A 14,268-nucleotide genomic window follows, 5' to 3' on the forward strand; every position below is an offset into this window, starting at 1 on the left:
TTTCCTGACCCACCCACCCTGGGTTAGCTGCTGAGCCCTCACTACACCTGCCCAGATTCTGCCGTGACTCCTGTCTCCCTGTCAGCCTCTCTGTACTGTGGGCTCCTTGGACTCATAAATCATTTGTCTCCCCACCTGGCTCAGTCCTGACTCATGCATTGTTTGTAAGCGAATCACAGAACCTTAGAGTATTCACTATCCTCCTACTTGTAGGTGCACAAATGCCCTCTGCAGAGGTTTAACTGGGTGCCCAGTGAAAGGGCTACTTCACCTGCCAGCCTCTTCTGTGTGTAGGGGATAGTGGAAGACCATCTGGAGTGGAGACAAAAATGAGTAATGTTCCTGGGAGAAGGGCCACTGGTTATTCTTGATGACCCAAGCACAGCATGGGAAGGTCCTAGTGTCCTCACAAAGGGTCTAACTAGAGCTTGTCTGTTTCTGAGTGGTGCTTGGAGAGAGAGCAGAGGAGAGGGGAGGAGGCACGTGTTAGAGCAGCTCCACAGGACCCTGGAGCTGGCTTATACTCTACAAAGCAGTTCTAACTGGGAAATAAGCAAGTTTTAACTTCATAGCCCAATTCCGGAGCCCATGTCAGCTGTTTTGGAGCCTGAGTCTGGCCCCCCGCGAGGTAAGTGTCTAGGCATTAGGCAAGAAAAAGCTTCACCCACAAGACTGTGTGGAAGCAAGGGATGTCAAAGGTGGCTGCCCAGGCCCCAGTGATCCCAGCCCACCCTACCCCTAATTCAGACTGATGAAGTCCCCTGGGGGCCTTTGATAATTGTTTACAGGGCCCCTAAGTAAGAAGATTCTGGACCATCTGCCAGGTATGTGCTTGAATGATGATTAGAAACATGAACATTTATGGAGAGTTCATGTTGATTGCACAGCAACGAGGAACCCAGTAGCCCACCAGGAGCCCCTTGCAGTTCGATGCCGATGGGTAGTCTTTTCCCCTTAAGTAGATGTTCACTGACTCCCAGCACTGTCACTAGAAAAGGGCTCCAGGTGAGGTTCAGCTAAGCAGGATGCAGTTCTTAGTGTCAGAGGAAGGGCAGTACCTATTTTTTTTTTATTTTTTTTTTTGCTTTGCTTTAATTTTGCAGTGATGAGATAATTAGAGTCCAGAAACGGGGGCTTTCACAGATGTGGAATTAACCAGGCTCTGAACCAGAGCTGCTACAGCATCCAAACCAACCCCACCCACCATCCTAGGCCCCCATCATCTTCATTTCCCATTCCATCCGCCTCCTCTGAAACATGGGTGTGGGCTTTCTGAGCCCTCATGCACCTGTGCCAAGGCAGGGACACCTTAAGATCACCTGTGAGTCTGTGGCAGGTACAGAGAATTTCCAACAGAAGGAATTTAATATAAAATATTGGTTACACATGTGATGAAGGAGGCTACAGGGGCTAGTGAAATAACACAGAGAGGACAATATGACAGGAGCCACGGCTTCCTTGGGCTGTAGGGACCAGGAGGGGGGCAGCATGACTAGAGCCTGGAGCCTGGAGCCAGGCTCACCTGGAGAGACAGGAGCCTCAGAGATGTGGCTCCTGGGGATTACCTTGCTTTCTCCCATTCACTCACCTTCCACTCTGCCCTCGGTGACCTCACACTAAACACAGCCAGGAGTCAGCTGACATGAGAGCCAGGGAAACCCATTCTGCTGTTCAGAGACCAGGGCAGGGCAGGAGCGCGTCTGACCTCACCTCCTCCTGCTTCACCTCCACTCTTTTCCTCATGGTCACAAAACATCTTCCTCTAGCCATTTTTCCTTCCTTCTCTCTAATCTTAGCGAAAGAGATGTCTTTGGTTTGCCTAAAAGCTGGAATTGGCATGAGATGTAACTGAAATATCTACAAAACCCAGAACACATAGGGTAGACCCTTGCAGCCCTCCGCATCTCCAGTGAGGGAACTTGAACTGTGTTTGAAAGCAGGTGGCGAGGGTGCTTCAAGCTGTGGGCGATGGAGAAACTGCTTGCAGAAACTCTTGGAAAAATGCCTCCTGCTATGAAAAAGCTGCCAATACCTTTCTTGATTTTTATAAGCCCCAATAACAGACTCACATGGTAACTAAATACGGTCAAGCTATTTCTATTAGACAAGGCCCTGACATAAATGTGCACTTATTAAAATTAAATCAAGGATGATCTTTCTCGCTGAGTGCTTCCTCCCTTTTATAGACAAAGAAATTGAGACCAATGCTACCAAAGCCTGAAATTGTTGTCTGCTTTAGAGTGAGGAGCTGTAAAAGGCACGGGAACCATCCCCCCTCCCCCCGCCCCCCGTGAACTGATCCCTGCCAGCCGTCCACTGAACTGCTTTTCTGACCTGGGAGAGTTTGGCTGAAATGAAAGTGCACACACCTCTTCACAAAAAGGCAGCACAGGACTTCAGCACCACAGTGGAGTTGGCCAATGTCCTCAGTACCCCTGGAGACACGTCGAGACCAAGATGGTATGATCTGCTGCCCGAGGGTCTCAGCAATGTCAGATTGGGCCGCTGATGCACCCCCAGAGCCCAGCCCTGTGCCTGGCACAGGACAGAAACCCATTATTTACTTAATAAACAAAAATAACTCAAAATCAGAAGACCTTAGTCTTTAGGTACTGTCTGTGCCACTTTCAGCTTTCCGTGGAAGCTCTGAGTCTCGGTCCCACCATCTGTAAAATGGGGATAATAATGCAGCCCCATTTGCCTCACAGTATTATTGTTAAGATCAAATACATTCATATTCATGAGTTAGTCCCAGTTAGCAAAGACATTGTTTTCATAATGGTCTAAATTAAAAAACAACAACCTTCCTATGCCAATGCTTGCACACAACGCACATTTATTAAGATGCAGCCCACTGAGATGTGTCAGGCCCTCCTCCGAGTACAACCTTCTTTATTGGTGTGTAACAACGCCCACAGGTTGGGTGAGTGACATCATCAAAACCAAATGCCAGCTTTTTACAGGCTGGGCCCAAACAGCGCAGCCAAAGCAGCATTCCAAACGGCAAGAAATCTGACATTCCATTCACAGTCCTGCTTTTCATTGTCATTGACATACACACTTTCATTTTAATGCTCATTTCAGATCCTCATAAATAAATTTTTTAAAAAAGCTTGCATTTAGCAGAAAGCGGGGCTATCGGTGAAGGACAATGCAATAGCAAGGTAAAGCTGCTTTTCATCCACACTGGAATAAATTATAAGCATTTCGCCATTCACGGGGGCTCTAATAACAGGTGCACATAAGCAATACCAAGGCCTGACGGCTGGTGTGGGTGTCCCCCCAGCATCTTCACTTTACTCTGGGTCCTTATCCTCATCTGAAAAATGGGGGACCGATTTCTTTGCAACAACGTTGTCCAGTCTCTGTCCTTGTAGATATGGGTTGACACTCTGGGAAAAAAAAAAAAAAAAAAATATATATATATATATATATATATATATATATATATATATATATATATATATGGCTTGGTATTATACCTGAACATCGATACAGACACATCACAAAATAGGTGGATGAGATCATTTCTGGTCTATTGGGTTAACTATAAGGTAACAAATAATTCCTCCAGGGAACTAACCCACATCTCAGTGGGAGGAGAAACGTTGTCTGACAGATGTGTCTCATTGTGTCTTTCATGCAGCTATAAAGTCCTTATTGGATGCATTATGCCCCCTCTCCTTTGCTTGGCACAAAGATTTGGAATTAACCAGCGAATAGGCTCTCACTATTAACTTAGATACACAAGCCCATTATGAAAGAGAATTATTATTCTATGGCCTTAATAGGGGGAAGAGAGAATCTGAAATGCATTAAATCATCAAATTATTTTACAAGACGAAGGTTCTAAAGATCACCAAGCAGGGCCAAGGTGAAATTCGATTTGCAGACCAGTCACAGATCATCCTATAATGTTGGCTCTTCCACGCCAGCATTCTCCTAAAGAGGATTCAGCAGGGGCTCGGTAATCATTTCCACCTTCCCTCAGGCAAATGGAAAAGCTGAAGAAAAAAGGGAGGAAGTCATGTGGAAGGCTCCATTATTTTTGACTCAAGACTCCATGGTCTGAAATCTCTTTTATCTGTTGGTATTCTGAATGAGTCAAGGTTTTTCCATTCCTTCTCTAATACATTTTTTTTTTTGAGGTTTGGATTTGAATTAGTAATTGTAGCTTTAAAAGATAGCCTTTAGCAAGTAGAAAAAAAATTTCAAAAGTTTTGAAATATTGGTTATTGAAGTCACCTTCCAATAACTGAACAAAAATACAGGAAAGAAGCTGTAGTTGCAGATGATCAGCAACCCCACTGCATATGAAGTCCCCAGGGATGAATGGGCAGAGTGCACAGGTCTGCTATGACTTTTGAAGGGTGAGCAAACATTCTCCAAAGAGAAGGATTGGGAATGAGCTTAGTATTTGTAAATGTCCTTTCCACATTCCAATGGGTAATGAAGTATGCCAGTCCCATTCACCCTGAAGAAATGCATCACAAACCAGCTGAGAATTTAAAAATATGCAATGTCCTCAGAGATCTGAAAAGTGTCATGTCACAAAAGATGCCAGGAAGACATCTTTAAAATATTTAAAATAACTAACATCTTTTCTATAACAAGAAGGTTGTCAGCTGGAATGGCCCTAGCCTATCCCAAAGAATTATATCAAGATCTCTAGAAGGTAGAGCAAATGTGAACTGAAAAAGCATATTCATATCATAAATCTCTTGAGTGATTTTTAGTAATATTTATTCTGAAAATTCTACTACATTAAAAAAGGAAAGTAGGTTTTTGTTTTTAATCAACAGTGGAATACAAGGTTGATAGCTCTTTACTAGTAAATAAAACAAATAGTAAACCTCAAATATTAACAAGATACATCTTCAGAGTTAAAAAATTTGCTAAATCATTTAAAGGTGAATTAACCTTTTACTCATGAAGCAAGTAGGAATTCAATTGAAAATGAGCAAGTATGGAGAGTTTCATAAAACCACCTGGGGCTCCGTTGTAACTTTGGGGAGAATCCTCTTGGTGAGGGAGTTTTATGGGAGATAGTCCTTCAGACCAGACCCAGAACATGGCAAAGATTGGAGGGAAGGGGAAGTAAATTAACGAAGAAGTAAAAGGAGCAATCAGGTGAACTTTGTTGATGAATGTTTAACTATTAGCATTGAATCCTAACTTAAGAGTAATAATAATGGTACTTGGTTTTAATTGTCCTCTGGAGAATTTAAGACACTTATAGATTTATCTTCAGCTTTGGGTGAGAGACTAGCCAGGTTACAAAGTGAGCATTATTCAGTTACACAACTGAAGAACCATTGGGATTGAATCCCTACTTTCCATGTCCTCTGAAAACCCACAGCAAATACTGAGCTTCACTGGAGAAAGCCTTAATTTTTCCCAAAGGGAAGCCCATAATTTCTATTGATTCTTGCATTTGAGGTGGTAGAGTCTTCAGTCAAGATGGGAACACCATTTGAGGCATGATGACAGGGGAGGATAGTTCTATTTCCCCAACAGTCCTGAGAGGCTCACGGTTTGCGGCATGAGCTTGGGTCTTTGTAGATGCCCGAGAATAGAAAGAACTTGATACCTCTGGGTCAGAGTGACCCATATTTTCACAAATTCTAAGCCTTTCCTATGAGGAGGAAGTTGAGGCCAAAGTAAAACCTTTATAATACGTGTCCTAGCCAGAATTCTGATTTTTATAATCCTGGTTTCATCACTGAACCTAAATCATGACCCACAGTCATTACTCAAGTCAGGGCAGAAGGAATGGTGAGCCAAGAAGTAGAGACAATTAAAGCTAAAGGCTAAGTTATTCATTTTGGGGCCATGATTGGTCTTATTTGGAAATGTCCTTGTTGCGCCATGGAGAGATATTCAAGCTATTTTGCTGGTAAATTATGTGTATTCTGAGCGCCTGGAATAGAATTTCTTGATGTTCTCTCAAGCCCACTAACACCCTTCAGACCCTTCCTGCCACCATCTGCCACTGGACACTGTAATCACCTGAGATAAACCCCTAATAACTCTGTTAACTCTCCCAAAGATCTGTTTCCAGACATCAAAACTGCATCTAGCATAGAAAACTGGCCATGGGATTTCTGTGTTTTGTCAGGTGGCATAGTGGTTTGGGAATCTCTGTTGCAGGGTCCTGAGAATTAATGCTGAATTAAAAAAAAAAAAAAAAAAAAAACCACCTCCCCACCCCTAAGCACTCTGACTGGACTCGGCAAACCTCTCAGCACAGCCGCCATGACCACTGTCCAGAGTCCCAAATTTCACCAGGATCCCAGCACTTATTATTCTAAATAACCAGTCAGTGGCCTTGGGTACATGGTTTGCTTTGTATATTTTAACAAAGATGGCTACTCTCTGGTAGCACTTAGCTATGTAATACTAGGATTTTAACCTTTTCTCCTGATGATCAGAGAATGGTGGCAGGTGGCCGGGCATTTCTGTGTAGGAAGGTTCCAGTGGATTAGCTGAATGGACAATGGCCACTGATTAAATCATGGTGCCATCAAATGAGTGAGAAACCCAGCACTAATTCAACAGCTTTACACGAGGCAACACCACAGCGGCTCAGTATGACACATCCAGACCAAAGTCCCACCCTGGGCAGCCCTGGGATGGTTGGTAAATTCAGAGGTCAGCAAACCAATATAATCGATCTAGTTGATGTTTACATCAATCTGGATAGGCCAAGAAAAAAGGCATGTGGGAAGAATGAGGTTTGTTCTTTTCATCTTTTGTCCCCACATTCCTTCAGCATTGTTGCCTGGAGCATGCCTTCCATCACTTCCTTGTCCCTGTCTAGTGCGTTTATGTAACTGATGCAGATATGTGAACAGTCTCCCAGTGGCCTACAGACCCTCTGCGGAAAGACACATACTCACGTACACCCGGGCAAGAGATGCAACACACGTTTCCTGTGTACAATGGAGCTGATGGAATCACCACAAAACTTGGCTTTGCACTAAAAACCATGTACGAAAGCTTGAGAAAGCCATCCCAGAAACTAAGGCGGACTTTGTGGGCGTGGCCTGGTCACACAGACCACTGTTCTGCCCTCCCAGGACTGCTCCATCCCAACAACTGAAGGTTATAGCTTGCCAGTGCCCCACTCAGAAAGCTCCGGGCATCCCAGCCACCACCAGCCCGCTGTGCATTACCCTCCGCTTTCGTCTCTGTCCTGCCTTCATCTTCTCATACAGGAGCTTCTTGTTCTAGAGTGGGAAGAAGAGACAACAAATACATGGATCAGGTTAGGTGAGCCTCTATCTTAAAAGCAACACTTGGTGTGTCCCCTGGATATTTGCATACCATATTTTGGAAACAAAACTAGATGAAAAAAAATGAAACTAGATGAAAGGAAGGTCGCATCAGAAAGCTAGACCACGAGGGGGACGCTGGTGGTTGTGCAGCTCTCAGTAAAGGTCTCTTCAACGTCCCGAGGCACCTCCCTGTCATCAACATCCCATAAACGGGAAATACGGCACTCTCACACCCAAGCGCGTTGGAAACCCATCTCCTCACTGTGAACAGCCTTTGTTCAAAACAAACAATGTTGTGTCACTTTACTTTTGGGCCTAACTCCCTTTTTATGAGCTGTACACATAAACTGTTCTCTAGAGCGGTGCCCGCCCATGAATAACAATCCTCTAGGTAAATAAATGGAACTCCGACTTCTGCAGCCTTCCCTCCCGTGGCTTTAGTCTGTGCACCCAGTCAAGACGATCGGAAAACCATTTGGCCTATAACAATTTTAATAGAGTGGGTCTTTTAAAAACTGCCAAAAAAAAACTTCTTGGCAGAAGGAAAGTTATGTTGCGGGGGGCGCGGGGGAGGGGAACGGGATCTGTTACCACAGTTTGTATAAGTGTTTCCACATATTGCTGTATTTCAAACACACAGGGGCTGGAATGAGCTCTAGAATATTGGACACGTGCTCAACAGATTTTCCTTCTGTCGGGATCACAAAAGACAGACACGTAACCTGGAGGCACAAGGGGAGGAGGGAAGCTGGGGGGCTTTACTTGTGGGTTTTGTTTTTTGTTTTTAATCAGAAGGGAGCTAAGGTATAAAAAAGGTGATTCATCGTACTTTAGAGTACCTAAAATACCCTAACATTGATTTTTTTTTTTTAAAGGAGATGACAGAGTTTTGGTAAGGAACAAGTTTATACAGCACTTGTATCCTCGGAACTGTCTGGATAGAAAGAATTTTTTTATGGTGGATTTGGAAATGAAAATGACACATGCCAAGAATGAGCTTCGTAATTTTCATGTTCATTAAAATCTACCTCACCCGCAATTTACAATGTGTATTTCTTGCCCAACCTCAACTATGCAGGGAGGCCGCACCAGGGAGGGAGGGACCCCTGGCTGCCAAAGGCCATCCTGGCCATGGCCTCCGTCTCATGCTCCCTTGGGGACTGATCGGTTTAATATCAGATGCAGTCTTGCCGTTTGCGACAACATGGATGGACCTAGAGGGGATTGTGCTAAAGGAAATAAATCAGGCAAAGAAAGACTAATACCATATGATTTCACACATATGTGGAATATGAAAAAAAAACAACAACGAATCATAAGCAAACTCATAGAGGCAAACAGCTGATTGGTGGTGACCAGAGGAAAAGGAGGGTGGAGGGAGGGCAAATGGGTAAAGGGAGTCAGGGAGTCAAATGTATGGTGATGGATGGAAATTAGACTCTTGGTGGTGAGCACACTACAGTGTATACAATATTGAATTATGTTATATACCTGAAACTTATATCATGTTATAAACCAATGTTATCTCAACTTAAAATATACATATACACATACACATACACATACACATACACATACACATACACATACACATACACATATACATATATGGAGAAAGGGGGAACATGGTCATTTACTGGAGGAATGAGTAATATCGCAGTGAGGCTGTTGACCGGTGTTGCCTTTCTGGGATGTAACAATTCCTGATGCACAGAGAATATCCTGTGCAGAGAAAAAGGAACCCTCGTGCACTGCTAGTGGGAATGCAGACTGGTGCAGCCACTGTGGAGAACAGTATAGACGTTCCTCAAAAAAGTAAAAATGGAACTCCCATTTGACCCAGTGATCCCACTTCCAGGAATATATCCCAAGAAACTAGAAACACCAATCAGAAAGGATATATGCACCCCTATGTTCATAGCAGCACAATTTACCACAGCTAAGATTTGGAAACAGCCTAAGTGCCCATCAGCAGATGAGTGGATTAAAATACAGTGGTACATCTACACAATGGAATAGTATGCTGCTGTAAAAAGGAAGGCACTCCTACCATTTGCAACAGCATGGATGGAGCTGGAGAGCATTATGCTAAACGAAATAAGCCAGTCAGAGAAAGATAAATATCACATGATCTCACTCATTTGTGGATTATAATGAACAACATAAACTGATGAACAAAAATAGATCCAGAGACAGAGAAGCATTGATCGGGTGCTCAAACCTCAGAGGGAAGGTAGGGGAGGGTGGGGGGAAGGGGAAGAGATTGACCAAAGGACTTGTATACAGCATATAAGCCTAACCAATGGACACAGACACCAGGGGGGTAAGGGCATGAGCAAGGGAGGCGGGGGGGGGGGGGGGTGATAAGGACACATATGTAATACCTTAATCAATAAAGAAAGGAAAAATAAAAAAAAGAATATCCTGGGAGTTTGTGCCCGAGCTGGGGAAGGGGGCTGGGGGAAAGGAGTGAGGATAGGAGCATCTTCATGTGCACCTCTGTGTTCAGCTGCCTGAGCATGGGAGGGACTGTGCAGATGGTACCTGAGAGCTGGTACCATCATAAAAGACAGCCAATCACTGTGGAGGAGCTCCTCGGGGCCACCAGCAGGGTGGAAGCAGCATCGTTTATTACTCTACTTTAGAAGGTATTAGGCCAAATTATGCCCATAAGAGCCTTCATTCAAAAGGAAGTGCAAAAGGCTAGCTAGCCTTCCTCTCAAAGACGGTCCCTGTGTTTCCCTGAGGACTAGGGTTAGGGTTAGCAGGATGGTGCTGTCCCACCTCTGCATGGAAGTGCTGGGGCGCGGCGATCAGCCCTGCTTTGTATGGATCCAAGGGCAGGGACTGGCAGGTATCGTGTGGGTAGCAGACGTCTAAGAAGAAACCATCCCCCTTTCCTGACACCCATTCCTTATTGGTGGGTGGGGAGGGGTGAGTGGTGAGCCTGTTTCCCATGTGAGTAGCAAGTTCGAGTTCATAAGGAGGGCTTTCCATTGTGCTATCAAGATTTTGGGCAACTGCCCAGATGTTGGTTTCAAATTCCATTCCTAAATGGAACCAGGGAGGCTTCTTGATGGAATGTCTGTTTCCAGGGGTAGGGCAGGGAAAGCACAAGGATGAATGAATTTGGAATATCTAATTGGGCCAGAAAGTTAGGAAATGCTCAAAAACAATGATGGGACATGTCAGAAGAAAGAAAAACCAGCACACAGTGACTCCCACTGGCTACATCTAGGCTACATCTAGGACTGTACACCAAAGTAAATAATGAGCATCAAATATTTAATATTGATATTAAATACACACAATTTTAAGTAAATAAACAAAGCAAGGAAAACTCTTGCTTAGACTAGAATGCCAACCAATAAATGCATAAAAATAATAGACTAAGAAAATTGCCATTAAAATGACCATAGTTTTCACTGATTCTGGTGAGCGTCATCAATGGGTACTAAAATTGTTGGTTAAAAGTTTAATGGAGACAGCATATTTACACAGTCCCAAAGTATCCTTCCGCAGGTCAATTATTAATTTCAAAAGGGAAACTGGTGATTTTACAAGGTAGAAAGCTGGCAGACACTACTTTAACCAGGTGAGACTAACGGGCATCACGTGCTTCTTGGCATAAAACACTAAAATAGAAGGGCATAACTCCAGTCTGATCACATGGGAAATGCGATGAACACCAGCTGAAGAACATTCAATTCTTCAGACGTTGCTGAGGTTATGAAAGGCAAAGAGGGTCCTGGCCTCTCATTTCTCCCTCGGCTCAGGCTCTGGCCATGATCAGCTGCTTCCGTGCAAGGAAGAGCCCCTAGTTGTCCATGCTGCCAATGAAAAGATGTGATAAGCACTTGGACAGGAAAAACATTTGCTGTCAAGACAACATTTTCCTGAGTAACACTTTGTGATTAATGTGTGAAAAAGGGGAGTGACTGGCATCTATAGCAGCCTGCCTTTGGTCATAGCCACTCAATGTTGTGGGTACACTCACTGTCTGGAAGGCAACCAGTCCTAGATAGGACTTGATAGGATCATGTACAGGACACATTCTGAGCGGTGAGCCATGGAAAAGGTAAAGGACTTATCCAATTTTTAAAGAACTCCTGGAGTCAGTTTGGTTCAAATCCCAGCTCTGCCAATCATCAGCTCTGTGGTATTAGGCAGCCTATTCAAATTCCCTAAGCCTGTATTTTCTCATCTATAAAATGAGAGTAATAGGAATGGGCAGCTTGAATGAGATAATTCAGTAAACTATTTAATATAGTGTCTGGTATATAATATGTGCTCAATAAATATTACTATCTATTTGTGTATTACAAAAGACAATTACCATTCATCTTTGTATTCCAATCACCTAACACAGGCCTGGAAGGCATATGATGTGCATTTCATAAATGTGTCTTGATGCATTAACAAAGATAAAAATGCAGGAAACAAGACAGACACTTATATTTATATGTGAATCACCGCTAAAGACCCAGTTCGGCTCCAGCTAATGTCAAAAACAGAGAAACATTATTAGCAAATAAGGAATCAGGTCTTGCATGCAGTTTCATGTAAAAGATAATTATTTTGTTAACTTGAAGGATTGTTGAGCTTAAGACAAGCTTGAGGCCATCATTCTATATATACGCTACGAAGGTTTGTAGACCCCAGTTTAGAAAAGCAAGACATACTCAATTCACATTTCCATGTGAAGATCAAACAAACCATATTTTACTGCTAGGTGGTAATGAGAAATTAAATGAGGAAAACTTAAGTTTAAACAAACACATAATTATAGCTGATAAAAGGTTTATAAACATTGCTCCTTGGTCATTGATCCGTAATAGTACTTCCCTTTTCATTTAGTACTAACTTGTCTGCTTGAGCTCCGATGCACACAGACTAGGAATGACTGAGAAAACAAACTGGTATTTAGAGAAGGATGCAAAGAGGATGAAGGGTGGTGGTTGGCCTCTTACTGGAGCACTGAGAGTGAGTGGAACTTGGTGAGAGAACTCTAAAGGTGTTTAAGAAGAGGCAAGGAAAGTTGGCAAGAGAGAAGTTTCCATTTCTCCCGCTTCCCCAGTTGGGATCTCTGCCCTAAGTCAGACTTCTCTCAGCCTCCCCCTTGCTTCCTTTTTCTCTTTTCCAGCCTGCCAGTTATGCAGGCTACCTTCTCACCTTACACCTCCATGCCGCCCTTTTTAGCAACTTTGACTTCCTCAATGGGTATTGTACAATTGGCCATGAGTCCTCAGTCCTGGATCTTCCTCTACCCTTATCTTCCATCTTTCCTGGTAACTGTACCCGGTGCTCATGGCAGAACTAGAGCATTTTACTGAATGAGGTAATTCAGTAAAATATTAAACATAGTGTCTGAACAATGCTAAGTTGTGTTCATTTTATTTTCATGCAGTTCTTCTCAACCAGAAGACTATAAGCTCTATGAAGACCAATACCATGTCTTGATGACTATTGCATATTGAGCACCTAGCACGGTGCCTGGAATGAAGCAAGCGTAATATCTTCCAATTAATCTTTGTTGAACCTGCCCTGGCTTCTGTTTGGCAATACTTTTGCCCATCTCTTGTGATTCCTCTGTGATTCTCTGTGATCTTCTACTCTCTCCCTCCCTCTCTCTGCTCCCTTCTTCCCTTCCCACCTCCCTCTTTTCTTTCCTCCTTTCTTTTTAAGATTCCCTCAGAGGGAAAGTTCATACCATCTACTTCATATAAGCCTGACCTATCTCATCTTTCCTCCTCATGCTACACTAGTATTTATGCCACATACCGATGTTAGGTTGCCAGCCTCCCTGGAAATGTCTTAGAGCCTCATCATGTTGGTGACTTTCACTTGAATTCACAGCTTTCAGAGCTGGAATGACTTCCTTTTTTCCTAGCTTTCATACTTTCTGCCACCAGAATAAGTTCCTTTATAGAAGCTTTTCATGATTCCAGTCTCCTATTTAAGAACCTATAGATATTTGCCAATTTAATTCAACATATTCAAACTCTTCTAGAAGGCTGCAGCATGGCTCCCCATGCCAAGTCTCCCTAACAGAACTGCTTATGAAAAAGAAGAGAAATAAAATGATGCATATTGCAAGAAGCAAGATCAACTTAGGAGGTATTATTGATTTGTTGTTTTAAGACAGGAAATGTGTGCATTTGAAGGTTGCATGTTGAATCAGCTCAGTGCAACGTTAAAGCAAGATGATGAAAACGGTTAACAAGCCGGGACATCTTTCTCTAAAACGGTGTAAAAGGAAGGGAGAGCGTTTAGTCCTGAGACTACAAAATTCCTAGTAAAGTCGAAGCAAGGTCAGCTGCCAGTAATGAGCTGAGAAGGGATTGATAGCTTTAGAAGGGCTTAGGAAGTTAGGAATAGCTGCTCATTCACTCATTCCACAGATGTATTGACTACCTACTGACATGTGAACTAACACTCCCTAGTATTTTTCCACTTTTCTCACATGGCTTCAGCATCCAACTGCATGGGCCCAACCACAGGGACACAGAAATATCCCCATTCAACTGGGATCTCCTTTGGCCCATTGTCCCAGCCTGCCTTCACCATCTTGAATCCCAAATGTTACTTCGTGCAAGCCTTTCCAACTTTGTGTCATCCTTTGAGAATCTGATAATTACACCTTCTATATTTTTTAAATTAGAAACATTTATTAAAATGTGGACATGCAGGATGCCATGTGAAATCTCTCTCCCTGTTGACGTGGACCCTTTAACAAGCTCCCTTTTGGGGACATTCTCTTGCCTGGGCTATGTCTCCCCTCTGCTCCCAATAGGACTTCATGAACGATCTCATCAAATACTTTGCTGAAGTCCAAGTGCACCACGCTCACTTCATTTCCCTCATCGAGTTGGCAAGTAAGTGACTAATGCTGGCAAGTAGAATACAATTAGTTTGACAAAACTTGTTTTTAGCAAACCTGTGCCAAATGGTCATGCTTTCTCTTTCCAAGTGCTTATAAACAATTTCCTTA

At 43.3% G+C, this 14,268-nt stretch overlaps 1 protein-coding gene across 2 annotated transcripts in view; it reads right to left on the minus strand.

The window, feature by feature from the left end:
- Positions 1-2,813: 2,813 nt before the first annotated feature.
- LOC118649460 (neuroendocrine protein 7B2) overlaps positions 2,814-14,268 on the minus strand; it is a 65,275-nt gene continuing 53,820 nt past the window's right edge. For both annotated transcript variants that reach the window (XM_036296521.1, XM_036296512.1), the window contains exons 5-6: positions 7,176-7,229; positions 2,814-3,392 (exon numbers count right to left, since the gene is read on the minus strand). In XM_036296521.1, coding sequence (XP_036152414.1) covers positions 3,297-3,392; positions 7,176-7,229 — 150 coding nt within the window. In that variant the 3' untranslated portion in view covers positions 2,814-3,296. The remainder of the gene's footprint in view (positions 3,393-7,175; positions 7,230-14,268) is intronic.

Source organism: Myotis myotis, unplaced genomic scaffold, assembly GCF_014108235.1.
Source record: "Myotis myotis isolate mMyoMyo1 unplaced genomic scaffold, mMyoMyo1.p scaffold_m19_p_1, whole genome shotgun sequence".
NCBI lineage: Eukaryota > Metazoa > Chordata > Mammalia > Chiroptera > Vespertilionidae > Myotis > Myotis myotis.